At 41.8% G+C, this 26,766-nt stretch overlaps 1 protein-coding gene across 1 annotated transcript in view; it reads right to left on the bottom strand.

Moving 5' to 3' along the window:
- Positions 1–3,770: 3,770 nt before the first annotated feature.
- The window catches only part of LOC311137733 (AP-1 complex subunit mu-1), a 37,181-nt gene continuing 14,185 nt past the window's right edge, over positions 3,771–26,766 (bottom strand). The window contains exons 8-12 of the mRNA XM_084172298.1: positions 26,020–26,091; positions 25,702–25,860; positions 25,387–25,512; positions 15,956–16,031; positions 3,771–5,276 (exon numbers count right to left, since the gene is read on the bottom strand). Coding sequence (XP_084028424.1) covers positions 5,254–5,276; positions 15,956–16,031; positions 25,387–25,512; positions 25,702–25,860; positions 26,020–26,091 — 456 coding nt within the window. The 3' untranslated portion in view covers positions 3,771–5,253. The remainder of the gene's footprint in view (positions 5,277–15,955; positions 16,032–25,386; positions 25,513–25,701; positions 25,861–26,019; positions 26,092–26,766) is intronic.

The following is a 26,766-nucleotide window of genomic DNA, read 5'->3' as shown; positions in this document are numbered from 1 at the left end:
GGAAGACCCACAGTTACCTCTGCTGCAGAGGATAAATTCATTAGAGTTAACAGCACCTCAGATTACAGCCCAAATAAATGCTTCACAGAGTTCAAGTAACAGACACGTCTCAACATCAACTGTTCAGAGGAGACTGCATGAATTAGGCCTTCATGGTCAAATTGCTGCAAATAAACCACTACTAAAGGACACCAATAAGAAGAAGATACTTGCTTGGCCCAAGAAACACGAGCAATAAACATTAGACCGGTGGAAATCTGTCCTTTGGTCTGATGAGTCCAAATTTGAGATTTTTGGTTCCAACCTCTGTGTCTTTGTGAGACGCAGAGTAGGTGAACGGATGATCTCCGCATGTGTGGTTCCACCGTGAAGCATGGAGAAGGAGGTGTGATGGTGCTTTGCTGGTGACACTGACTGTGATTTATTTAGAATTCAAAGCACACTTAACCAGCATGGCTCAGCATATGTGGGAACTCCTTCAAGACTGTTGGAAAAGCATTCCTCATGAAGCTGGTTGAGAGAATGCCAAGAGTGTGCAAAGCTGTCATCAAGGCAAAGGGTGGCTACTTCGAAGAATCAAACATCTAAAATATATTTTGATTTGTTTAACACTTTTGGGGTTACTACATGATTCCATATGTGTTATTTCATAGTTTTGATGTCTTCACTATTATTCTACAAATTGTATACAAAAACAACACACAAAAAAACCAAAGCAAAGTATGTCTCCTCTCTCCATTCTCACCAATAATCACCATTACATCTTAGTTGTAATGCCAAACAAGGATTAATAATTATTCGACATCCTTTCCTAATCTGTCCAGAACTCTTATTCATTTTACGAGTTCACAAGTCATTAAAAAAAAAAATACAATTACAATGTAGTATAATTAAGTCCTAACTTCTCTCTCCCAAACTAAATCCATCCCTCTCCACCACCCCCTCCCTGTTCTCCCCCCTTTACCCCACCCAAGCCAAGCTTATCCCCACCTCCCATCTTCACTCCCCCAAGCCAACCTACCCTCCCATCCTTATCCACCCAGGCCAAGTTTATCCCAAACTCAAAGAAGAAGGGAGGGGGGGGAACGACTAACACATTTACAACATCCCATTTCTATACATCTACTTACTCATCCATTCTCCCTTATTCACACACAACATAAACCCTATGCACACCCATTCTCTCCCGCCCTCCTACACATATTCATAATCACCCTCCTTCATTCTCCCATGTATATGCACAGATGAATACCCACACATACACCCTCTCGTCCACACACACAACAATTGACAATTATTGACTTACATGCTATATTTCCTCTATTGTATTGTCTTTTCAGTGACCATGTATGTCATTGGCTAATTCTATTGTTACTTCCTATAGAAAAAAAGTTGCTTGGGGACTATACATTTACATTTACATTTGAGTCATTTAGCAGACGCTCTTATCCAGAGCGACTTACAGTTAGTGAATACATATTTTTTTATACTGGCCCCCCGTGGGAATCGAACCCACAACCCTGGCGTTGCAAATACCTGGTCCACTCTAACATATCACCTGGACACCTGCTTGAGGCTAGCAATCAGTAGCTACAACCTAGACTATGCAAAGCTTGCTGACAACATGCAGTGCAAATAATCCAATCAATAAGGTGACATTTTATTTAATATTGGCGGGGGAGAGGGCGACGGGGGGGTGGTGGGTGTACAATGCCACAGATGTCTCAAGTTTTGAGGGAGTGTAAAATTGGCATGCTGACTGCAGGAATGTCCACCAGAGCTGTTTCCAGATAATTGAATGTTAATTTCTCTACCATAAGCCGCCTCCAATGTCGTTTCAGGGGGGGGAGTATTTCTGTCTGTAATAAAGCCCTTTTGTGGGGAAAAACTCATTTTGATTGGATTTTTTTTTATACTGGCCCCCCGTGGGAATCGAACCCACAACCCTGGCGTTGCAAACGCCATGCTCTATCAACTGAGCTACATCCCTGCCGGCCATTCCCTCCCCTACCCTGGACGACGCTGGGCCAATTGTGCGCCGCCCATGAGCCTCCCGGTCGCGGCCGGCTCTCTAGATTCGAACCAGGATCTCTAGTGGCACAGTTAGCACTGCGATGCAGCGCCTTAGACCACTGCGCCACTCAGGAGTACAGTCTAGATCAGGGCTCTAGATAGTCTAGATCAGGGCTCTCCAACCCTGTTCCTGGAAAGCTACCCTCCTGTAGGTTTTCGCTCCAACTCCAGTTATACCTAACTTGATTCATCTTATCAACCAGCTAATTATTAGAATCAGGTGTGATAGATTAGGGTTGGAGCGAAAACCTACAGGACAGTAGCGCTCCAGGAACAGGGTTGGAGAGCCCTGGTCTAGATTGTATGGGGGGAGGGGGAAGGAATATTGTCTCAATTTACAATAAGCTGGTCTTGGGCATCACTGTGCCCTCATAATGTTGACTTTGGTCTGATAGTTCCACAGCTTAAAGTTGACCATCTGAGGGTATTTATTGTTCTTCTGCTTCACGCCGATCCGATGGCATCACTCCAGATTCTCCGGTGATACATCCACGCCAAGCTCCTCCGATATCAGCTTGATCACGTAGCTTGAAAGGTCCCCTTTTTCCCTCGTCTTCCGGTAGGGACAATATTCTCATTATTTTGTCTCTTTTCTAGCTGATCCTGTTCATCTTCTTAAGTTTGCACCTTTGTTTCCAGAAGGCCAATTTTGTCTTGTTCGTCCAAGCGCACGCCTTGTATATGCATATCTGACACGATATAGACCACCTTCCTTTCGAGCAAATCAAATTTTTTAACAAAATTGTAAGTTTGTTTGTTTTGGTGAGCATTTAAGCTATGTTTTCCTGGATATCCTTCAGCTGTTCGCTGCTCTCATTTGCATCTCCAAGTTGTTCTTTGTCTTCTCCTCTAAGGGAAGCCATGACTTGTTGGGTTCCAGTCGCAGTGTCGCTTCATTCACAGATTGGTTCGCTGTTGTGTATAACCAACCGCTCCCTCTCCTGGTTGCTTGGGGATATATTGATCTATCGATTTTAAAGGCTTAACTATGTTGTCTGGCTTCTACATATAATCACAGCTGACAGTACAAAACAGAGCTACTATTCATCAACCCAATGTGTCCTATCAGTACATGCATGCGCTTCCTCAAGGAGACATACTTCTGTTGTGTAAAGGGCAGACCAGCTATGCAGAACCGGTCTATGTATCACCATTATGATCTAAAGCTCATCAGCTGAGACAATGGCAGATAGATTTGTTTTAGAGAGAGAGAGAGAGAGAGAGAGACTCACAGGCCTGCATGCTATTCACACCCCAGTGGTCTGCAGGGAGATATTCCATTCTGATCTGGAGCCGGAGCATGAGGAATGCACGCAACACAGCATCTGGACTCACATCACAACTCTCAGAGGAGAGTAGAAAGTGAATTAACACAAATGGGCTGTAGTGATAGATATCCAAGACCAGTTTGAATAGTTTTATGCTATGTTGGAATACTTTGAAAATACATCCTTCCTCCCACACTTTCTTGAAATCAATCATTGGTCAAACACGTTTGGATAGGTGAAAGCAGGGGTGCCACTACATAGCTTTCACAGATGCAGTCATGTCAGATAACTGATTGCATCCATCCATCCTTTGTTGAAGTATTTTCAAATTATTCAAATGTAGCCTAAACATGCTGCAGACAACATAATGCAGTAGGAAGCCTGCAATCAAGTCGAAAATAGTTCATCAATACAAAGGAAACAGTCAAGCTCTTTTTGATAAAACTACTTTATAGATGCTTGATTTTAAAGAAATGGATAACAATACATGCAACTCAATACCACTGCTAAAATAGGTTTCCTAATTTTAACTATTTGAAGGGTTCCTTGTGTCATATAATTAAAAAGTAAGCAAAAGTTTGGTTGGATGATGAAGTCCAACAAAAAAATATTTCATTCCATTTCATTTTAAAAGATCAATTAACTGAAGGTCTAAAAAAAAGTTAGATCAAATCGAGGACACTTTCAGATACATTTTCTGGGGAAGCAAAAGCTCTCGCCACAACAGTGTTGTGATCAAAATGAATGGACAAAAAACACAGAGAAACCTCAAACCCAAACTCACAACCACTAGGACTGTTGTCTATTTGATTTGGACATAAACAACAGTTTACAGCAAACAAGACGATCAAACTATGAGGGAGAAAATATCCGATGGTGGGATCACCAAAGCAATGTTTTTGCAAATTTGCGGTTTACAGCTTTTGGCCTAGTTTTTGAGAACTTATTGAAATCAACCATGGCAGTCAACTGTTAACACAAGTCATCTAAAATATCTGCTAGCAATGTACAATAACATTTCATAGCTAGCTTCATTCAGAACGGTTTATAAATGTTGTATTCCACTGACCATGTTGTATTCCACTGACCAATGTGAGGATAAGAAACCAAAACAGAAAGATGAAAATGACACACAAAACAAACAAAAAAAACTACTCAGCAGCCAATTAGCAACTTAATACATCCTAATAAACATTTAGGATTTGATTCTTCACAGAGGTAATGGTGGCCTAAAGGAACTGCAATTTCTGAGTCATGAGAAAAACATAAAAACTGATATGTGGCACATATTTTATTATAGTTTGACCATTTTAAGTGCTCACTTCGATCTGCACGAATGTACCATTGCACATCATTCTCATCACAACAGCCATACAGACTATGCTGTCTGATGATTCCGGACCAGACAATATATTGAAGAGCTTTTTCAGCCTTGCATCAGGCTATCACCAAGTAAACGGGACAACAGATAAATGAAGAACGCTGTGTATAAATTCACATTAAACTTCTTATAACACTTTACTGTTTCATTGGTCACACTCAACTTGTAACACCTGAAATTAACCTATAAAATATATGATCACATCTCAGGCAGGTAATTTAGATGGTAAAGGGGTAAGTAGAGTATCAACAATTGTATTCATTATTTGCAACTGACCTACTATAGAAATATCATACATTTCACTACTTTTAGAACAGAACTGTAACCAAATAAAAGCTTATATTTAGAATTTTCAGAGGAATATAATTTTTGTATTATGGCACTAAACTTGAAACAAACTTCAAACTTGAAAACAAATGAAGACATTTGACAAGAAATGTCCATGACAAAGGACTAAAAGTAATTATACATCCGTGACCAATAATGGTCCATCCATAGAAATATGGACCATTCCCTTTCCTGTTGCAGTTTCTATTGGGTTCGGAGCTGGTAATCTGGAAAAGAAAATGGAAACAAATATCATTAGTTACATCAATTTAGTTGACAGTCATTCATGGATATTTACTGATATATAAACACCGGTTTGGCCATAAAAGCGCATGCTTATAGAGAAGCCATTTTCCTACCCTTCCACCTTAACCTCAAACACAATGGAAAATAATTCATCAAAATGAATTAGTGTTTTAATATTATTCCTAGAGCCAAACAAAAGAAAACCGGATGCGTCTCTTGGGAGCTGGCTCCGCCCATTGCAAAACTAACAGAGGACAAGTAAGTATGAGACAACTGATTAAACCAGCAGAACCAGCTCAAAGATAAGTTTCCTTATTTTGGTTCCCTAAGTCCAAAAATTGTGTGTTTGTAAGGAGATGTGGAGTTAAGTTCCTCTGGTGCTTTGCTTGGCAGTATGAGTTGTAAACAAACATACACAGATTTACAATGGGAAGCACACAGCTGTGTCCAGTTTGGTTTCTCCGCTCAGGCCAAGTTCTGACTGCTTATCTGTTCAGGAATCTCAGAGTTTTGAGTAGAGGTGAGCATGACATCCGCACTCCCTCCCTCACACACACACACACACAACGGCTTGTGTACTTCTTTATGTTTGTGTGTTTGTGGACTGTGTGTGTCCTCTTACACATCACAACGAGGGCAAGCACGCAGCATGGGCCGGATTTAATGAGATCAGTACCGTCTGTTAGTAGAAACCTCTCCAAAATCACACTCTTTAGCCTAAGAAACACAGCCTCAATTTATGTAATAACAATAGTTCGTTATGGAAACAGTGTGGTGTGTGGAACGTTAGACGTGGAATGATAAAACCGCTTGCCCCCTAAGCCCAGCGTATCTGGTTTTCATTTGCCTTGAACCGTATCTGCTTTAAGAGCAATTAAGTGCAAAGGTTAAGGTGGAGCAATGTTTTTGTGGTTGTTAGGGGGAACCAGGGGCACTTGGAACAATAGTGACCGGAGCCCAATAGTATTGTTGTGTGACGTGGGTTGACTTGGAAACACACTACTGACATATTTGTAATTCGCTCGTGACGGTGGTTGGAGAAATTCTGTGCCAAATTCAGTAGTTATGAAGAGTCTAACACAGACGCCCACAAGTCCCTGCCACACACGCTTTAAATTTCACAACATGTTTACTTCTAGTGAAACTCAATGGTTCGCTTTCTAAATGTGGGGATTCATATTGTTCGTTTGAAATACTTTTTTCACGTGCATGAAACAGAATACTTTTGGACCCTTTTTAAACGTTGAACAACTAAAAGACCTAATAAACATCAAAATACTACTACTTTATAATATTATGACATTTCTTAAAAAATATGATACTTTTAACGGAACTCTTTAATCCAGTCTACGCATCAGTCTAAATGACCGACTCGGTAGGATAACTATTTTTAATTGTAGCAAGCACATGCCACGGGCTAGACAATGGGTCTAGTGGCTCCCCCCCTTCTTAACCATCAAACACATGCTGGTTCCCTATATGGCTTTTGAGTGAGAACATTAAAAGGGGTAGAATAAGACAGCTTAAGTCTAGGACTACTTTGGCTGTGGTAATTGATAGGCTGTGTTTACAGGCCTTTACTGCCCGCTCATGGGAGATCTCTCATTTGGTCCTATGCTCCCCTCTCCCCAAAAACGCACGCACACACACACAGTTGTTCTTGCGGAGACGGAGCCAGTGCGTGGCTTTGCTGACTCAGGCTCCTGGCCACTGCACAGTCACACACACAGGGACACCCAGATTACGTGCCATTCGCTCTCCGTGGTCCACAACAAAGTGTTTGTCGGTGCAGGGGTAAAGCTAAACCACAGCCCTGTGACCTCACAGCCACCAACATGCCAATCAGGACCTAAGGCCACATCAAGGGCCCCAGGCCACTCTGAAAATCTGACAAGGCTTTTCAATCAGCCTGAAGAAACCACCAGGCTGCCAAAGGCATCAAGGTCTCTAGTTGAGTTAGGGCCAGTGCTTTATTGTTGTACAGTGACGTGTATCACTTCTCCATAAAAGAACACTGCTCCTCTTTAAAAGTGATATGAAACGTGGAATTTGAAGTACTTCGTCTTTCATTGTTTGATAACAGAGTGATATGTCATATCGGCTAGGCATTGGTCAATAATGATTAACTTCTTTCCCTTTGAAGTTGTAAACGTTAATAGATGAAGTTAATAAAACCACACAGGGTGCCACGCTTAATATTAAGGAAGCCTAATTACATCTGCTCTATTAAATGAATAAATCTCAAAGACTGAATCATCTGTCAGTTAAGGCTCAGGACATATTTCTGCTAACCTTGCATCACTTTTGATCAACAAAATTACAGAGGAGAAAAAAACAAAAACAAAATGGTGGTGTGGTAGCAGTCTGCGGTGGGCACTGGCAAGGAATCAGTCTGGAAACTGGTGCCCAGTGTGGCCACTAAAACCAAGAGCTCATCAAGATGATGCAAGCACTCAGATCAGGTGGCGTTGGCTTGTATTCAGTTGGGCCCTTGGGGGTGAATGTGGACTTAAAACTTGGCACTTCCCAGAGTACATGAGGTAGCCTACATGAGATGTCTTGTCTTCACAGTTAATTACAAACACCTTCACATCTAGTTTGTAATTACACGGCTGTGATCTCCTGTGTGGTTTAATTGCCGTGACAGCTTACATAACATGTTAACTTAATGTGTTTAATAACAGCTTTGATGAGAGATAAAGTTGGATTTTGTATTAACATTAGGGACATAAACAAAAGCTCTAGAACTAGTGGAATACGCCACACATGCACATGACAAATACAGATGCTTAGTATGGAAAAGGGTGGCTACAACTTCCCTTTTGGTGAGATACAACAGTGCAGTATGCTGGCACCGTTCTTAAATATATATTTTTTATATCTGTGTTAAACTAAAGAATTTAAAGATTAATCTATATGCACAGTACATCTACTGTAAGTATTCAGCGATCCACCCACAGTTAAGGTCTAACCTCTCCAGTATGAAATCTATCGCCCATACTTAAGACTTGAGTAATTCAACAGACCCACTGGTGCTTGTTTTATTAAATCTTATCAGAAACATTTAGAGAGAGAGGGACAATCGACAAAATTACGCTTTCAGTTTCAGCAGCCCTGAATTCCCCTACTCACATACGCATTCCTAAATCATTCCTTGGCTAAATGCACTGGCAATAACCCCTAGACAAAAGGTAACAAACATTTAAGAGCAAGGGCGTGCATATGTAGTCCCTGTGGGCTGCCTACACTCGTCATCCGCCAACCCCAAACTGGAGGGGTCACCATCGTTTGGCAAAGACCTCTCCGGCCAGCCCTCCCCTCTCGCTACGCAAGCAGGTTCTCTCAGTCCTCCGGGACCTCAAAGCTTTTACCCCCTCCTGTGTTTTTATTCCCTTTTTTCACTCTTGCAAAAGATAGTATCAATGCCAGAGGTGCAGAATCATTCTTAACTGCTTCAGCATATGTTGGTTTAATCTCTCCTCGCAGAAAATGGAGGTGGAACTCATCTATTCAGAGGGATTGAGACAAAAAGGAGCTGTCTTATTGCCAGGACTCATTATACTTTCTAGTGAAAATGGATCACTGGAGATTAGGCTTGGGCGGTATACCGTATATACTGGGCTATTTTGGGGGGGGGGGTTTGGGGGGCCCTAAAGCTCAGGGGGGATGCATGCTACGCCACTACTTATAACTATAACTTAACTAAAACACTAACTCCAGCAATGCATTTGGTTTGCTAACTTGAAAGATCAAGCTTGTTGTTTACAGCAGAGACAATCAATCCCTCCTGGATCAAGATCTCTGCCTCCTAAATTTGTTTTGTGAGTCAAATGTATAATTTGTTTATGTTTGGAAAGAAAATAGCGCCCCTTGTGTGCACTGCTGGTAATACTGTATACCCCGGTATGGTACAGGAATGGTATGAAGACAGAGCTCAACATTCAGGCAGAGCTCAACATTCAGGGCTGCCCACTGGCCCAGCAACTTCTGCCGAGCTCACCTGGGCCAGTTAAGCAAGCTTTCATATAGCCGCTTGAGCCACTACATTTTCAAACTACAAAACAAAAAATAAGAATTTATATTTGTATTTAATCCTTAACAATCTTCCCGACATCTGACGCTTCACACTTAATCAGCATTCGGTTTCCAAGCGGAGGAAAGAATGTCAAAGTCTTCCATCGCTGTCTCGAGTGAGCCCCGCCTCAGTAGGCTACGTCCTGGATACTCGTGCCAGACCCATCTCAGCGGAGGCGGGAAGCCCAATTCAGAGTTGAACATTGGCACTTGGATTCCACACAATCACAGAATAAAAGTCATCCACCTGCTTTTCAGTATTTTTTTTATATAAGACGACATCCTACACAGCGATGTCATTATTAGCAAAGAAAGGTTTACGTAGGCCTACACTATGGAACTGCTTGCTTGTCAAGACATGATCATTATTTACACAAATCACTTTTTTGGTTAAATATAGGAAGAAGAAGAAGAAACATAAATATTTTAATAATGCTATTGTGTGTAGTCTATATCATTTTTTAAAAACAGATGAATTCCCAAATCTGTTAAGTAGCTATGTCGTTTATTTATCAGCTGAATATCAATTGTCGGGTGGCAAAAGAGCGCAACTCCTCACACAGCTGATTGCTGAGTGGAAAATAATACAGTGGGGGGAAAAAAGTATTTAGTCAGCCACCAATTGTGCAAGTTCTCCCACTTAAAAAGATGAGAGAGGCCTGTAATTTTCATCATAGGTACACGTCAACTATGACAGACAAATTGAGAAAAAAAATCCAGAAAATCACATTGTAGGATTTTTTATGAATTTATTTGCAAATTATGGTGGAAAATAAGTATTTGGTCACCTACAAACAAGCAAGATTTCTGGCTCTCACAGACCTGTAACTTCTTTAAGAGGCTCCTCTGTCCTCCACTCGTTACCTGTATTAATGGCACCTGTTTGAACTTGTTATCAGTATAAAAGACACCTGTCCACAACCCAAACTCCACTATGGCCAAGACCAAAGAGCTGTCAAAGGACACCAGAAACAAAATTGTAGACCTGCACCAGGCTGGGAAGACTGAATCTGCAATAGGTAAGCAGCTTGGTTTGAAGAAATCAACTGTGGGAGCAATTATTAGGAAATGGAAGACATACAAGACCACTGATAATCTCCCTCGATCTGGGGCTCCACGCAAGATCTCACCCCGTGGGGTCAAAATGATCACAAGAACAGTGAGCAAAAATCCCAGAACCACACGGGGGGACCTAGTGAATGACCTGCAGAGAGCTGGGACCAAAGTAACAAAGCCTACCATCAGTAACACACTACGCCGCCAGGGACTCAAATCCTGCAGTGCCAGACGTGTCCCCCTGCTTAAGCCAGTACATGTCCAGGCCCGTCTGAAGTTTGCTAGAGTGCATTTGGATGATCCATAAGAGGATTGGGAGAATGTCATATGGTCAGATGAAACCAAAATAGAACTTTTTGGTAAAAACTCAACTCGTCGTGTTTGGAGGACAAAGAATGCTGAGTTGCATCCAAAGAACACCATACCTACTGTGAAGCATGGGGGTGGAAACATCATGCTTTGGGGCTGTTTTTCTGCAAAGGGACCAGGACGACTGGTCCGTGTAAAGGAAAGAATGAATGGGGCCATGTATCGTGAGATTTTGAGTGAAAACCTCCTTCCATCAGCAAGGGCATTGAAGATGAAACGTGGCTGGGGCTTTCAGCATGACAATGATCCCAAACACACCGCCCGGGCAACGAAGGAGTGGCTTCGTAAGAAGCATTTCAAGGTCCTGGAGTGGCCTAGCCAGTCTCCAGATCTCAACCCCATAGAAAATCTTTGGAGGGAGTTGAAAGTCCGTGTTGCCCAGCGACAGCCCCAAAACATCACTGATCTGCATGGAGGAATGGGCCAAAATACCAGCAACAGTGTGTGAAAACCTTATGAAGACTTACAGAAAACGTTTGACCTGTGTCATTGCCAACAAAGGGTATATAACAAAGTATTGAGAAACTTTTGTTATTGACCAAATACTTATTTTCCACCATAATTTGCAAATAAATTCATTAAAAATCCTACAATGTGATTTTCTGGAAAAATTTCTCATTTTGTCTGTCATAGTTGACGTGTACCTATGATGAAAATTACAGGCCTCTCTCATCTTTTTAAGTGGGAGAACTTGCACAATTGGTGGCTGACTAAATACTTGTTTTCCCCACTGTATGTTCTAATAAGCCCAGTCACTGCACAACATTTCTAAATGCAATCTCAGGAAAAGACAACAGTTTTGATTGCAATTATTCAAACAAGAGCGTGATCACAGCTTTTCAGTGCTGTAACTCCATTTTTACAATCGAGGTGTCTTGCATGACAATAAAAAAAGTAACCCAGGGAAGCGCGTCGGCCAATTTAATGCATAAACGGTATGCCTATATTCACTGTAAAATGCACACAATTACACAGTATTTGTTAAAAAACACTCAAAATCACATGATTTTATTAGCGACAGTGGGATTTTTTTTTTGTTGGGACATTAAAACAAGCAACAAGATGATATTTCGAGTCTGTGGTCTAGCTAATGATTAGCCCATTGTGGTAAACAATGCAGAAGAGCAACCCCATGGCTTCAGCCATGTAGCCTAGAGTATGTGGACAACTACAAATATCTAGGTGTCTGGTTAGACTGTAAACTCTCCTTCCAGACTCACATTAAGAATCTCCAATCCAAAGTTAAATCTAGAATCGGTTTCCTATTTCGCAACAAAGCCTCCTTCACTCATGCTGCCAAACATGCCCTCGTAAAACTGACTATCCTACCGATCCTTGACTTCGGCGATGTCATTTACAAAATAGCCTCCAACACTCTACTCAGCAAATTGGATGTAGTCTATCACAGTGCCATCCGTTTTGTCTCCAAAGCCCCATATACTACCCACCACTGTGACCTGTACGCTCTTGTTGGCTGGTCCTCACTACATATTCGTCGCCAAACCCACTGGCTCCAGCCCATCTATAAATCACTGCTAGGCAAATCCCCGCCTTATCTTAGCTCATTGGTCACCATAGCAACACCCACCCGTAGTCTGCGCTCCAGCAGGTATATCTCACTGGTCATCCCCAAAGCCAACACCTCCTTTGGCCGCCATTCCTTCCAGTTCTCTGCTGCCAATGACTGGAACAAATTGCAAAAATCTCTGAAGCTGGAGACACTCATCTCCCTCACTAACTTTAAGCATCAGTTGTCAGAGCACCTTACCGATCACTGCACCTGTACACAGCCCATCTGAAATTAGCCTGCCCAACTACCTCATCCCTATATTGTTATTTATTTTGCTCATTTGTACCCCAGTATCTCTATTTGCACATCATCTCTTGCACATCTATCATTCCAGTGTTAATACTAATTGTAATTATTTTGCACTATAGCCTATTTATTGCCTTACCTCCATAACTTGCTACATTTGCACACACTGTATATATATGTATTTCTGTTGTATTTTTGACTTTGTTTTGTTTTACCCCATATGTAACTCTGTGTTGTTGTTTTTAATCGCACTGCTTTGCTTTATCTTGGCCAGGTCGCAGTTGTAAATGAGAACTTGTTCTCAACTGGTTTACCTGGTTAAATAAAGGTGAAATAAAAAAATAAAATAAAAAATAGCCACCATGCTGCATCCATCAGACTACAGGTGATAATGCTTATTGCTATAATAGCACACCTGCCTGATAATATGGATCTTGTACATGCCCTAAAGATATTGCTTTTCATCAATATGTTATTGGGCTCATTTCAGGAGGAGAATATTATATTTTAAACGGTTTCATATGTTAAGGCTATATGTCATCCTTGAGAGGGGGGATGGTTTAATTTATTTTTCCCAAACAATCAGTGTAAATATCAGATTTTATGGTTAGCTATAATATAAGAAAAGGTACTTGTCCAGACTGCAAATGAAACATGAAATCACCCACTATTGAAATTCTGCGTTCATAACTTGCTTTCCTGTGATCTTTGCCCGGGCCAGTAATTTTCTCATTTGGGCCAGTAGTTCACTTGGTACTGGCCCGGCGTGCCGCTGACAAATTTACCTGAATGTCATACCCTGGAAGGTAAGAAAATCTGGCTACCGCCCAACCCTACTGGAGATATAGTTTGTCAGTTTAATCTACTTTTATTGTAGTAAAAACATTTACATGAATTCCATCAGCGAGTCAGCGATTCCAAATAGGCTACAGATAGACTGGATTTGAGCTAGGCTAGTCTTCAACTGTATCTTCAAGTCACGCTCGCAGACAACAACAGACCCAGGACCTGTAGTCTGACCTTGAACAGAGCAGACACAAAAGACCGCCCTGACCAAAAAATGTAACCCCCCGATTGACAAAGTATCAAAACAAACGTTACAGTCGAGTGGAGACGAATGCCTTCCTCTGGTTGATATTGGAGATAATTAATATTGGCTGGGTCTGCTTTGCTTTATAACTTAAGACAGCCATTCGTTGGGGTGTAGTACAGTGTGACAGCTGGCCAGCAGCCGCCAAGAACAATGCTATTGCCTGGCTGCTTCCTTCCTGCCAATCTGAGGTGGGAGGGGAGTGGCCCTGTCTCAGACCATCTGCACAGATAACCTTATTAGGAAGAGAGGCCTGGAGAGACGGACTGCAGACTGTACAGTCGTGGTCAAAAGTTGACACGAGTATTGGTCTTCACAAAGTTCGCTGCTTCAGTGTTATGAGATATTTTTGTCAGATGTTACTATGGTATACTGAAGTATAATTACAAGCATTCCAGAAGTGTCAAAGGCTTTTATTGACAATTACATTAAGTTTATGCAAAGAGTCAATATTTGCAGTGTTGACCCTTCTTTTTCAAGACCTCTGCAATCCGCCCTGGCATGCTGTCAATTAACTTCTGGGCCACATCCTGACTGATGGCAGCCCATTCTTGCATTATCAATGCTTGGAGTTTGTCAGAATTTGTGGGTTTTTGTTTGTCCACCCGCCTCTTGAGGATCGACCACAAGTTCTCAAATGGGATTAAGGTATGATGTTTTGTTCCCCGAGCCACTTAGTTATCACTTGCTCCATCATGCTGGAAAAGGCATTGGTCGTCACCAAACTGTTCTTGTATGGTTGGGAGAAGTTGCTCTCGGAGGATGTGTTGGTACCATTCTTTATTCATGGCTGTGTTCTTAGGCAAAATTGTGAGTGAGCCCACTCCCTTGGCTGAGAAGCAACCCCACACATGAATGGCCTCAGGATGCTTTACTGTTGGCATGACACAGGACTGATGGTAGTGCTCACCTTGTCTTCTCCGGACAAGGTGTTTTCCGGATGCCCCCAAACAATCGGAAAGGGGATTCAGAGAAAATGACTTTACCCCAGTCCTCAGCAGTCCAATCCCTGTACCTTTTGCAGAATATCAGTCTGTCCCTGATGTTTTTCCTGGAAAGAAGTGGCTTCTTTACTGCCCTTCTTGACACCAGGCCATCCTCCAAAAGTATTCGCCTCTCTGTGCATGCAGATGCACTCACACCTGCCTGCTGCCATTCCTGAGCAAGCTCTTCCCTGGTGGTGCCCCGATCCCGCAGCTGAATCAACTTTAGGAGACGGTCCTGGCGCTTGCTGGACTTTCTTGGGTGCCCTGACGCCTTCTTCACAACAATTGAACCTCTCTCCTTGAAGTTCTTGATGATCCGATAAATGGTTGATTTAGGTGGAATCTTACTAGCAGCAATATCCTTGCCTATGAAGCCCTTTTTGTGCAAAGCAATGATGACGGCACGTGTTTCCTTGCAGGTAACCATGGTTAACAGAGGAAGAACAATGATTTCAAGCACCACCCTCCTTTTAAAGCTTCCAGTCTGTTATTCTAACTCAATCAGCATGACATAGTGATCTCCAGCCTTGTCCTCGTCAACACTCTCACCTGTGTTAACGAGAGAATCACTGACATGATGGCAGCTGGTCCTTTTGTGGCAGGGCTGAAATGCAGTGGAAATGTTTTTTTGGGATTAAGTTAATTTTCATGGCAAATAGGGACTTTGCAATTAATTGCAATTCATCTGATCAATCTTCATGACATTCTGGAGTATATGCAAATTGCCATCATCAAAACTGAGGCAGCAGACTTTGTGAAAATTAGTATGTGTCACTCAAAACTTTTGACCACGACTGTACTGTAGAGCCTCACAACAAGATGTACAGTAGAAGAGGAGAGAGAAAATAATCAAATCCACTGGAGTTACAGACCACTTGCTAGCAGTCTGTCTCCTAGATGGATTCCATGGCAGGGAAAAAAGTTCCCTGAAGCAATATTCAGGAGGGTCCACCATGAAGCAGGAGATCCAATGGCGCCACGGAGGACAGGAGCAGAGCCACATGGCTGTTCAGACACATGCACAATCCAACACATAGGATTGATGGTAGATGACAGTGTTTTATATGCAGATGTTTAGTGGGTGGTATGATAATGAGAGATCATTATTACAGTAGTGGGCTGTGGTTAAGTCTTCTTTCGGAGGCTTTGAGAGTGTTTATGCCTATTATTATTATTATTATTATTATTATTATTATTATTATTATTATTATTATTATTATTATTATTATTATTATTATGATTATTATTATTATTATTATTCAGCCTTACCCCCGTTCTGTGTGATGTATCGAACCCATGGCAGAGCCTGGTAGCCACTCTTCTCAATGATCTTCAGGTAGCGCACCTAAAAACAAGAGTGAGCAAACGTTATCACAAAACAATGTCTTTCATCACACTGAGAGCAAACAGTGATTCAAGTGAGGAGGGGGGGGTCGAACTCACATTCTGAGCCTGTTTGCAGAATCAGTGTTCATTGTAAAGTACACTATAATGAATATAACAAAATCGGGTGTACTGTATATGATACTGCATTGTTTTTACCAGGGTGATTTTATTTTTATATTCACTTAAATACTAACTTTAACAATGCCACGTTTCAGGCAACAACCATAAAGGTCAAATACGCCCTGGCTGCAACACAAGTCAATGTCTACAGATGAGAACTTTTCTCACATTCGAGAAACAAGCTGGTATGAAGAAGTGGTTAAGAAACTTTTCATTATTAATACAAAGTGGGGAACTGGCACTTCCCAATCCTATGTGAACTTTCATCAATTCTTCACTTGCCCTTCTTGTCAAACTACAACCTATTGAATAAGATCTACCAAGGGCACAAATATTGCATAATATTACATAAAGAATTTACCAAATCGAGCCATACCATGGGGGCGGGGTGGAGTGGGCTAACTGTTCCAATTAAGACTTTTATCCACTTCCCCAGAGTCAGATGACCTTGTGGACACCATTTTTATGTCTCTGCGTGCAGTTTGAAGGAAGATACCATAGATTTTCAGTCATTGCGCTAAAGCTAGTTGGCATTGTCTCGCAAATCTACCTCCAACTTCCTTCATACTGGATGCAAAGACATAAAAATGCCATCCATGAGTTCATCGGACTCTGGGGAAGTAGATAAAGGGCTTTATTGTCAAAAACCAGAAGTATCCCTTTAATATGCTTATCTTCGTGGTGGTCTTATCATTGAATTGAGCTTCATATTCCCCCATCATAAAACAGTTCCCCATTGTTTCATGGCCGGGCTCTCATTGAAACGAGGAGCACCTTGAGGCATTCAGAGATTCTATCAGAAAGAGAGTGGGGGGGGATTAGGTCTTAAATCTTCCCCAAGATAAAACACTTGCAATAATGGCCCAGAGAATTACACTGACAGGCAGATTTGACAATGTGTAAATGGCCTCAGCACACCACACCGCAGCCCAGCTGTCTTCACATAAATTCTGAGCTTTTTATCAACACCATATGGGGAAGATAATAGTTTTTGCATTAGGGAGTGAAACACTTTACACCAAGGGTACCATCAATCATAACTGGGCCGTAACGAAGAAACCCAAGCTACTTACAGGACATCACCGGCCCTTATAGGCTCCTCAACGAGCACATCTAGGTCTGATCTGTCTGGGGGTCCTGATGAAGATGCAACAGGCGTGCAGTCGGCCGCCCAAAACAAATATTTTATCTTCCTCTCAGAAAGGTGTGAACACTGCTAGTACTAGGATGCAACCTGCCTCCAAGACACACAAGGTTCATTTGTCTCATAACAGGCAACAAAGAAACAATTGATGTAGTTCTGTCCTTGAGCTGTTCTTGACTATTAATGTTCGGTATTACGTCATGTTTTGTGTGGACCCCAGGAAGAGTAGCTGCTGCTTTTGCAACAGCTAACGGGGATCCTAATAAAATACCCCAAAATACCAGAACAGCTAGAGAGGGAGCTGCTGCATTCCTCTATGAAAAGGCTGTAATCCCACATACTGGTGCAAAGGTAACCTAGTAGGATACAAACACATAATTTACTCCACCGAGGTAAATCTGTCTGCTGACTTGACATTATCCATGTCAGACTAGTGCTGTATTTGGACTGTGAGCTGTAAATCTCCTCCCATTTGCGCACAACGCCAATTCCATGTGTAATTTAAGATCTAAAAGGGTGTTCGAGGCAGATCACACGACCGATATACAATGCGAAATGAATAGGTCTATATGCATGTGGGAGGACTATCTGAACTGTCTCAGAGCGGTGTGTGTGTGTGAGTGCCTCCGTGTGTGCGTCTGCAGTCTAGACAGTGGAGGCTCTTCTCATTGTGAGAACAGGAGGATCTCAGTGCTGGCATGTCAAAGCTAACATCAGTCAGGTCCAGTGGTTGTCATTGGCAGAACAGGAGCGCTAGCAGGTTAAAGCAAGCCTACAAGGCCGAATCAGAAAGGCCTGGTGGTTATCACTTTGACAGTGTCCCTAACTAACCTCAATTGTGCTACCACCTCATACATAGACCTACACAGCAATAAAGATTATGAATGACGTATTTGTAGAACATTTCCAAAACCTCTGGCCTATATTGATACATTCATACTTTTCTCAACAAGAATCACGCTAACCTTTAGTCTCATCTTGCCTAAATGTGATACGCTAACTGAGCCTATTCAAAGTTGAACTTAACTAATATTTCATAGTTTCTAAAGTTTTAGTTAACAAGAGTCATAGTGAGAAATAGCCAGAGATACAGGAATAGTACCCACCGGGTGAAACAAGGACAAAGCCTTATTCTCCTTCGGAAGTCTCCAACATTAGTTGACCTGTCTACAACTCTACACGGCCTGTGGTGAAATTGGTAGCTTCTTATTCCTACACTACCAGTTAGTCACAGACAGTAACAAGGTTGGCTGATGTGATTCTGTAATAAAAAGCAGCTAAATCGAGGTGTAGCCTACTATACTCTATGTCTAAGTTGTCTGGTGCCTTACAAATTTAGATGTTTGTTGTTATAAACTACAGTAAGACCAAAGCAGGCACGATTTGGCAACATTTTTCACACATTCAGTCCAAAGTTTCAGACACATTTGGACCAAGCTAAATATGCCATATTTCAAGGACACCCACTTGAAATATAGCATATTTAGCTTGGGGATGAATGTGTCCTCAGTCTTCAAGGATTTCTCTGAGATGGTTCAGAATGTGAAAACAGAGACAGTAGTTATTTATAAGCGGTTTCTCCAGGCTATCTGTTAGATCATTTACCATTTCAACAGCTCTTTGATTTGACCAGCATGAGGAAAGAGCTTCAATTAATGCTCAAGCTGAAAGGCACTGAATCTGTCAACCATGGTCCAATAAATAACTTGTTTTTGAAGTTCTTCTTTGAAACAACTAGGCCTACATGACAGCTCTACTACCTACTGATAGATGTCCGATCATTGCTATTTATAACAGGAACAACTTTTACATCAAATTAAGATCAAATCATCATCTGCATATAAAACATACAGCTAAGGCACATCCATCGATCGCTTTCTTGGGTACGTGAAGTTGGTACCACACCGTAATATCTACTTTTCAGGATATCTGTGATGATGTCTGTGCCAAATAACGTTTTTATTTTCATACACAGTACAAACATGATATGGACTATGATATATTTCGTGTAAATGTTATAGTACATGAGTACTGGCAGTTAGCCGTGCGTTCTATTCTGGTGGTTGACTAGGCCTATATGGAGTACATCTCTGAGGGGCTGGTGGGTCACACCACTGTGTCTGAGGGGAGGGGGAACCTGGCTATAATTATCCCCTGGAGGGGGACAGATGAGCCCTGATGTGGTTTCCCCCCCCTACCATCAGCAGGCTATAAAGAAAAACTGCAGCCCCCACCTCTACAGCAGTCCAACCACTCTGGTGGTAAACTTCCCTTTTCTACCTCAGATGGGATATGGCTGGGGTGCTTGATGCGCATCTGCCTGTACGTCTGGCAAGGCTGGCGGTGGGGTTAAACACCACTTTGATACGCTCTGATATACCACACTGTCTAATTAAGGAGCTGATGACGTGGCTCCTCTTTTTTTTTTTTTGGTGCCGTGTGTCGTGTCCGAGAGACAAGGGAGCGTGGAGAGAGTGAGCACGCACAGTCGCACACACACGCAGAGGCACGCATACATACGCCCACACACCAGGGTTTCCGTTAGGAAAATGTGGTGCCGGACATTTGACCGGCAGCATTTTAATTTCGCAGACATTTAAGAAATTTACCGGACCCATATGCATTGGATGCGTAAACTGATTAGGGCGTCCATCCACGGTGCTCAGAATGACTGAAATCACATGTAGATAAGGGTAGGCCTAATTCTCGAGGATGCAACGGTGTGCGTCCTTCTTACCGAATTCCGATGCCAATTTGAAATGTTAGAATAACGGTCCACATTTACTTTTCCACAGTCAACAACAAGAGTATTGAACAGCAAAATCACAAGCCTATGTCAATCTACTATCCTCCACAGTAGAAAAGTTCACCTATTCTATTGGTCAGCTTGTCGTTCTGTGTGAGAAATAAATAGCGTATTCCAAAACAGACTCTGGGAGTTGTCGGATGATATATCACAAATTCATACAACCAGCAGGCCTAGGCTACATCGAAAAAACATTAAAAAGCAATGAGGCTCATACAACAGATCAGAACATTTAGCTTAAAATGTTGATAAACTATACTGAACAAAAATTTTAAAAAATGCAACATGCAACAATTTTACTGACTTAAACTTTATGTAAGGAAATCAGTCAATTGAAATAAATTAATTTGACCCTAATCTATAGATTTCACATGATTGGGCAGGGGCGCAGCCATGGGTGGGCTAAGGCCCACCCACTGGGGAGCCAGGCCCAGCCAATCAGAATACGTTTTTCCCTACAAAAGGGCTTTATTACAGTATTTCATCAGCTGTCCCGAGTGGCTGGTCTCAGACAATTCCGCAAGTGAAGAAGCCGGATGTCGAGGTCCTGGGCTGGCGTGGTTACACGTGGTCTGCGGTTGGGAGGCTGGTTGGACATACTGCCAAATTCTCTGAAATGACGTTGGAGGCAGCTTATGGTAGAGAAATTAACATTCAACTCTCTGGCAACAACTCTGGTGGACATGCCAATTGCACGCTCCCTCAAAACTTGAGACATCTGTGGCATTGTGTTATGTGACAAAACTGCACATTTTAGAGCAGCCTTTTATTGTCCCCAGCACAAGGTGCACCTGTATAATGATCATGCTGTTTAATCAGCTTATTGATATGCCACACCTGACAGGTGGATTGATTATCTTGGCAAAGGAGAAATCCTCACTAACTGGGATGTAAACAAATATGTACACAAAATTTGAGAGATAAGCTTTTTGTGCGTATGGACATTTTTGGGGATCTTTTATTTCAGCTCATGAAACATGGGACCAACACTTCACATGTTGCGTTTATATTTTTGTTCAGTATATTATTTATTCTCATTATAAGCACAGCAATGCACACAAGGCAGTAGGTACTCGCGAATGTTCATTCCATAATGCACTTGTTGTCAAAAGCGCACCACACATGTGAGCGGTTTCATGAGACAGATGAAAATATGTAGAAATGTAGAAAGAGGGCAGATAAAGATGCAACAACTAGCATGGGATGCTAATATGACTAGGATTGTGCCTTTGGCTACTGGACAATGAAAGACATTTGAAAACCAATAGGACATGAGAGAATAGGCTACTGGTTTCAATGGCATATGGAAGTCTTTATAAAATAATTACTTGCACGTTTGGTTGGATTTTGGCTAGGCTACTTTGAAGCAAGGTAAGACATGCCTCATATGATGTTGCCAATTATTTTAATGATTACTTCATTGGCAAAGTGGGCAAACTTAGGCAGGAAATGCCAACAATGAACAGTGAGCCATCGCATTCATGCATTAAAAAAAAACAATTATGAAAGAAAAGCATTGCTTATAGGGAAGGGCACTCAACATGTACTGCACTGACACAAATGACTGATGATTGGTTGAAATAAATTGATAAGAAGATTGTGGGAGCTGTACTGTTAGATTTCAGTGCAGCCTTTGATATTATTGACCATAACCTGTTGTTGAAAAAACTTGTGTTATGGCTTTTCAACCTCTGCCATATCGTGGATTCAGAGCTATCTATCTAATAGAACTCAAAAGGGTTTTCTTTAATGGAAGCTTCTCTAATGTCAAACATGTCAAGTGTGGTGTACCACAGGGCAGCTCTCTAGGCCCTCTACTCTTTTCTATGTTTACCAATGACCTGCCACTGGCATTAAACAAAGCATGTGTGTCCATGTATGCTGATGATTCAACCATATACGCATCAGCAACCACAGCTAATGAAGTCACTGAAACCCTTAACAAAGAGTTGCAGTCTGTTTTGGAATGGGTGGCCACTAATAAACTGGTCCTGAACATCTCTAAATCGAAAAGCATTGTATTTGGTACAAATCATTCCCTAAGTTCTAGACCTCAGCTGAATCTGGTAATGAATGGTGTGGCTGTTGACCAAGTTGAGGAGACTAAATTACTTGGCGTTACCTTAGATTGTAAACTATCATGGTCAAAACATATAGATTCAATGGATGTAAAGATGGGGAGAGGTCTGTCCGTAATAAAGAGATGCTCTGCTTTTTTGACACCACACTCCAAAAAGCAAGTTCTGCAGGCTCTAGTTTTGTCTAATCTTGATCATTGTCCAGTCGTGTGGTCCAGTGCTGCAAGGAAAGACCTAGTTAAGCTGCAGCTGGCCCAAAACAGAGCGGCACGTCTTGCTCTTCATTGTAATCATAGGGCTGATATAAATACTATGCATGCCAGTCTCTCTTGGATAAGAGTTGAGGAGAAACTGCATTACTTCTTCTTTTTATAAGAAAATCCCAAATTGTTTGCATAGTCAGCTCTGACACACACACTTACACCACCAGACATGCCACCAGGGGTCTTTTCACAGTCCCCAAATACAGAACAAATTAAAGAAAGTACAGAATTATATAGAGCCATTATTGTATGGAACTCCGTTCCATCTCATATTGCTCAAATAAACAGCAAACCTGGTTTCAAAAAACAGATAAAGCAACACCTCACGGCACAACGCCTCTCCCCTATTTGACCTAGATAGTTTGTGTGTATGTATTGATATGTAGGCTACGTGTGCCTTTTTAAAAAATGCTTGTAGTTCTGTCTTGAGCTGTTCTTGTCTATTAATGTTCTGTATTATGTCATGTTTCATGTTTGTGTGGACCCCAGGAAGATTCAGCCTGCTGCTTTTGCAACAGCTAATGGGGATCCTAATAAAATACCTAAAATATGTAGTAAAACGTTCATGTTTCAAACAATGAAGTAGGCCTATAGGTTTTCAAAATGCATACTGCCTCCAGCTCATTGCAAAGTGGTGTTTGATGTGCTGAAGCCTGCCTAGTTGCACTTAAATGGTGCTTCAATTAGCAGTTGAGAAATAAAAAGAGTTGCTATTTTTTAATCGTGGCCATCAAAACTGTTTTTGAACACACGATTGCATTTACAATTGTTGAGCAATGATTGGGCTTATAAAAGCATCTTTCACACCAGCAGCAACTAACAAGCTGTTTGATGGAGCTGTAGCAGCAGCTCTCGCGCTACATTGACAGGTATTTCAATCAATGAGTAGGCTAAAATGCATGTTTTCTTCTCCTGGACAATTGGCCGAAGCCATTTTTATTTATCGGCTTTTCTTGGATGGTTTTTTTTTTTTTGTCGGTTATTACTGGCTAACGGAAACCCTGCCAGACACACACACACACACACACACACACACAGACACACAGACACAGTAGTGAGTAGTAAATGGCATACTCTCTGTAATAAGTTCAGGCTGCCTAAATGTTCCCTCCATGCTAGCAGAGATCCTTGGTGGCGTGCGGTGCGGTGGGCTCCGTTGGAGCTACCACAGAGGCACTGCACAATTCAAGAGGACCTGGAACACCAGCGAAGCGGCCTTGGGGTCAGCCAGAGCCACAAAATACAGTAGCTCAATCAAACTCCCTAAATAGTATCTTCCAGCAGCTAATAGTGGCATCTCTCTGATGATGGCTCCATTGATCTCTGGTTGAGTGTGTTGAGGAGCTGCGATTTACAAGCAACTCTTTCCTCAAGGTGCCATTACTGGGGTTAAGTAGACCTACATGTGGCTATGTTAACGAGAGCATCTTGGAGTGATGATGAAACCTTTCAGTGACCGTTCTCTGATAGAACATAACAGGAAAACACTGTCAATATCTCTGTCGCTTGATTTCATTACACAATCCCTCATTTCCCATTAGTGCCAAAACTTCCTGATTTCCAGAGAAATTCAAGCAAAGTGTAATTTAAACCTCTGCCTCAATTCTGTGTGGGATGCTGTTATTGAATGTATTGCAGAACATCGATATGGGTCATTCCACCTCAAAAAGCACAATAGGTTTGACACCCACCATCTCAGATTGTTCTGAAATTGTTTCTGTTGCTAGAAACATAAGATTAGCATAACTGCAACATTATTTTGTTGAAATAGAATTGGAACTGAGAAATTAAGCTAATTGATTGCACCCAAATTGGCCATTTTAATTTATCGGATTCATATCATATTCAATAAATATAGACCCTAACATCAGATTTTGACTAAACCTTTTTCTAACAATGAGTTAGACATGAGGAATCCAAAGAAATGGTCAAAAGCAACCCACTGACCCACCACACCCCAGCAACGAGTATATAGTATCAGTTATCTATGTCTGACAAGTAGTATAGAGGTGCGGCTCAGAGTATTGCTTCTTCATCCTATGTCAAGTATTCCCAGTGAATTTGGTGATGTTTTTCTTCCCCTGAAATATGTCACAACAACTGTGGGAAGCATTGGAGTCAACATTGGCCAACATCCTTGTGAAATGCTTGACACCTTTTAGAGTCCATGCCCTGACGAATTTAGGCTGTTCTGAGGGCATACAAAGACATGAGGTGAGAGAACTCCCTCTGAGCCAATGAAAAGGCATTCCTTTGATTCTCTGGGCTATGATGTCGTTTCCCTGGTGGCAGATATGGAGGTTGATTGAATATATCAGGGGACCCACAGAGAATGACATTGACCCAGAACAACAAGGACCTGCACACTGTACTGTGCTCCTAATTGTTCTTCGCTTAACCATCCCATCTACAAGCTTTTGACCATTATGTCACAGTATTATGGTCAAAACAAGGCAATTTAGAGTCCTAAAAGCAGTGAGTGTGTGCATCGTTTATTATTTTAAAAAATTGGCAATTGCCTGATGCTGTTTCCCAGAAAGAGTGCAACTTATCAACTCCTAAGCTCTCCAGTGTAGCTTTGTAACAGAGAGACCCACATCTTTGACAGAGACCCACCAGGCAAACGCTATGATGAAGGGATGTTGTTCTACCTGTGTTGACTGACAGTGTGCCTGTCATACAGTCTGTCGTCAAAATGCCATATACAAATAGCACCAGTCCCCGAACAGCAAACCAGGCTCACCAAACCAGGCAAACCTCAGGTCTCAGCTTGAACAGCCAGACCTCATATGTGTTATAATAGCTCCATCATGTGTTAGAATGATTTCCAGTGTCCCACTACTAAAAGCAACAAGAGACACCTGGTGGATAGAATAGGTACTGCAGTGAGGACGGCATCTTACCTGGATGCCAGAAGTAGTGAAGTAGGGGATCTCAAACTTGACACTGATGGGGGGCTTCCCCTCCTTGTCCTCTGCTTCCACACTGGGCAGACCGAAGTGGGCTCTCATCAGATACTCCTTACCCCCCTGGGACAAGATGAAACAGAGCAAGAGTTAGGATTGTGGTGTTGTTTCTTTTTACATAAAATGATCCAGGTTAGTTGAAGTGACACTTGAGATCTTTATTTCTGGTTATGATGTTCAATCACTTAAAGAACCCCACTTTGAGAACTATGGTTTACTGTAGCATGCAGTCCAGTGTGTTGTTGTACTCACCGGGAATGACTTAATGGACCAGACGACCTCGCTGTTCTCTGGGATCCACTTGACACTGCCCACCGTGGTCTTGAACTTGGGCGAGTCGGCGTCTGTGGGAACTGGAATGTGGATCTCCACGTTGTTGGCCGTGGACCGCCTCTTGAACTGACTTTTAGCCTGAGTGAGTGAGTGAGTGAGTGAGTGAGAGATCAATATATTGTATTTCAGAAGATCATGCTTATAGTGTTTATGATAGCTTCGTGGTTAACTATTGATTTGATACCAAAGCATACTGTTATCTTAGCTGCTGGGTAACGTTACAGGGCTGGTGTTTACCTTGATCATGTACTCGATCCTGCTGTGGGAGTGTTTCTCTATCACAGACTCTATCCAGATCAGGGGCTTCACCTGGGGACAACACATTTCAAAGGCTTAAAAAAACAACTCCTCATCAATACAACAAAAGTGTAATTTCTGCTTTGACACGTCTTTCTCATACATGCATGTCATGATGTCACAATCTCATATGCATAAAAAAATGTACTAATACCGTAAAGCTGCAATCTACATAAGATGAAACAGTGCCACTGTTTACACCAGCGCATTTATTATTGTTTTAGTTGATGAAACGGATGAGAGGAGCATCCAGCATCGTAGCAAAAAAAAAGTACATACTCTGCTGTTCTATCGCGCATGCGATGATATGCAATGATGTCCGAGGGAAGAAAACTGTATTCGTTGTTCGAAGTAACTTCTTTGTTGTTGTAATAATCGCAAAATGGATGTGGCAGTTTCACCAAGTAAGGATTTCAACTTTTACTTGAACACTTCTAATGGCATGCGCATCCCAAAAGGGCGGTTTCCCGGACAGATATAAAGCCTAGTCTTGGACTGAGAAGACATTTCAATGGATAATCTCCATTAAACAGGGGTTTGAAGCCCTTTGAATGGAGAATATCCATAAACAACATGGGCTTGCAGATTCAGAGACTCTTTAAAGGTGCAATATGCCGAAATTACGCCGCCATTTCCTGGTTGCTAAAATTATAATAGTACGCCTAATTTTAGTTTGTGAAAAAACAA

This window comes from Coregonus lavaretus (genome assembly GCF_964263955.1).
Source record: "Coregonus lavaretus genome assembly, chromosome: 11".
In the NCBI taxonomy this organism is placed as follows: Eukaryota; Metazoa; Chordata; class Actinopteri; order Salmoniformes; family Salmonidae; genus Coregonus; species Coregonus lavaretus.
This window is presented reverse-complemented; position numbering and strand designations above follow the sequence as displayed.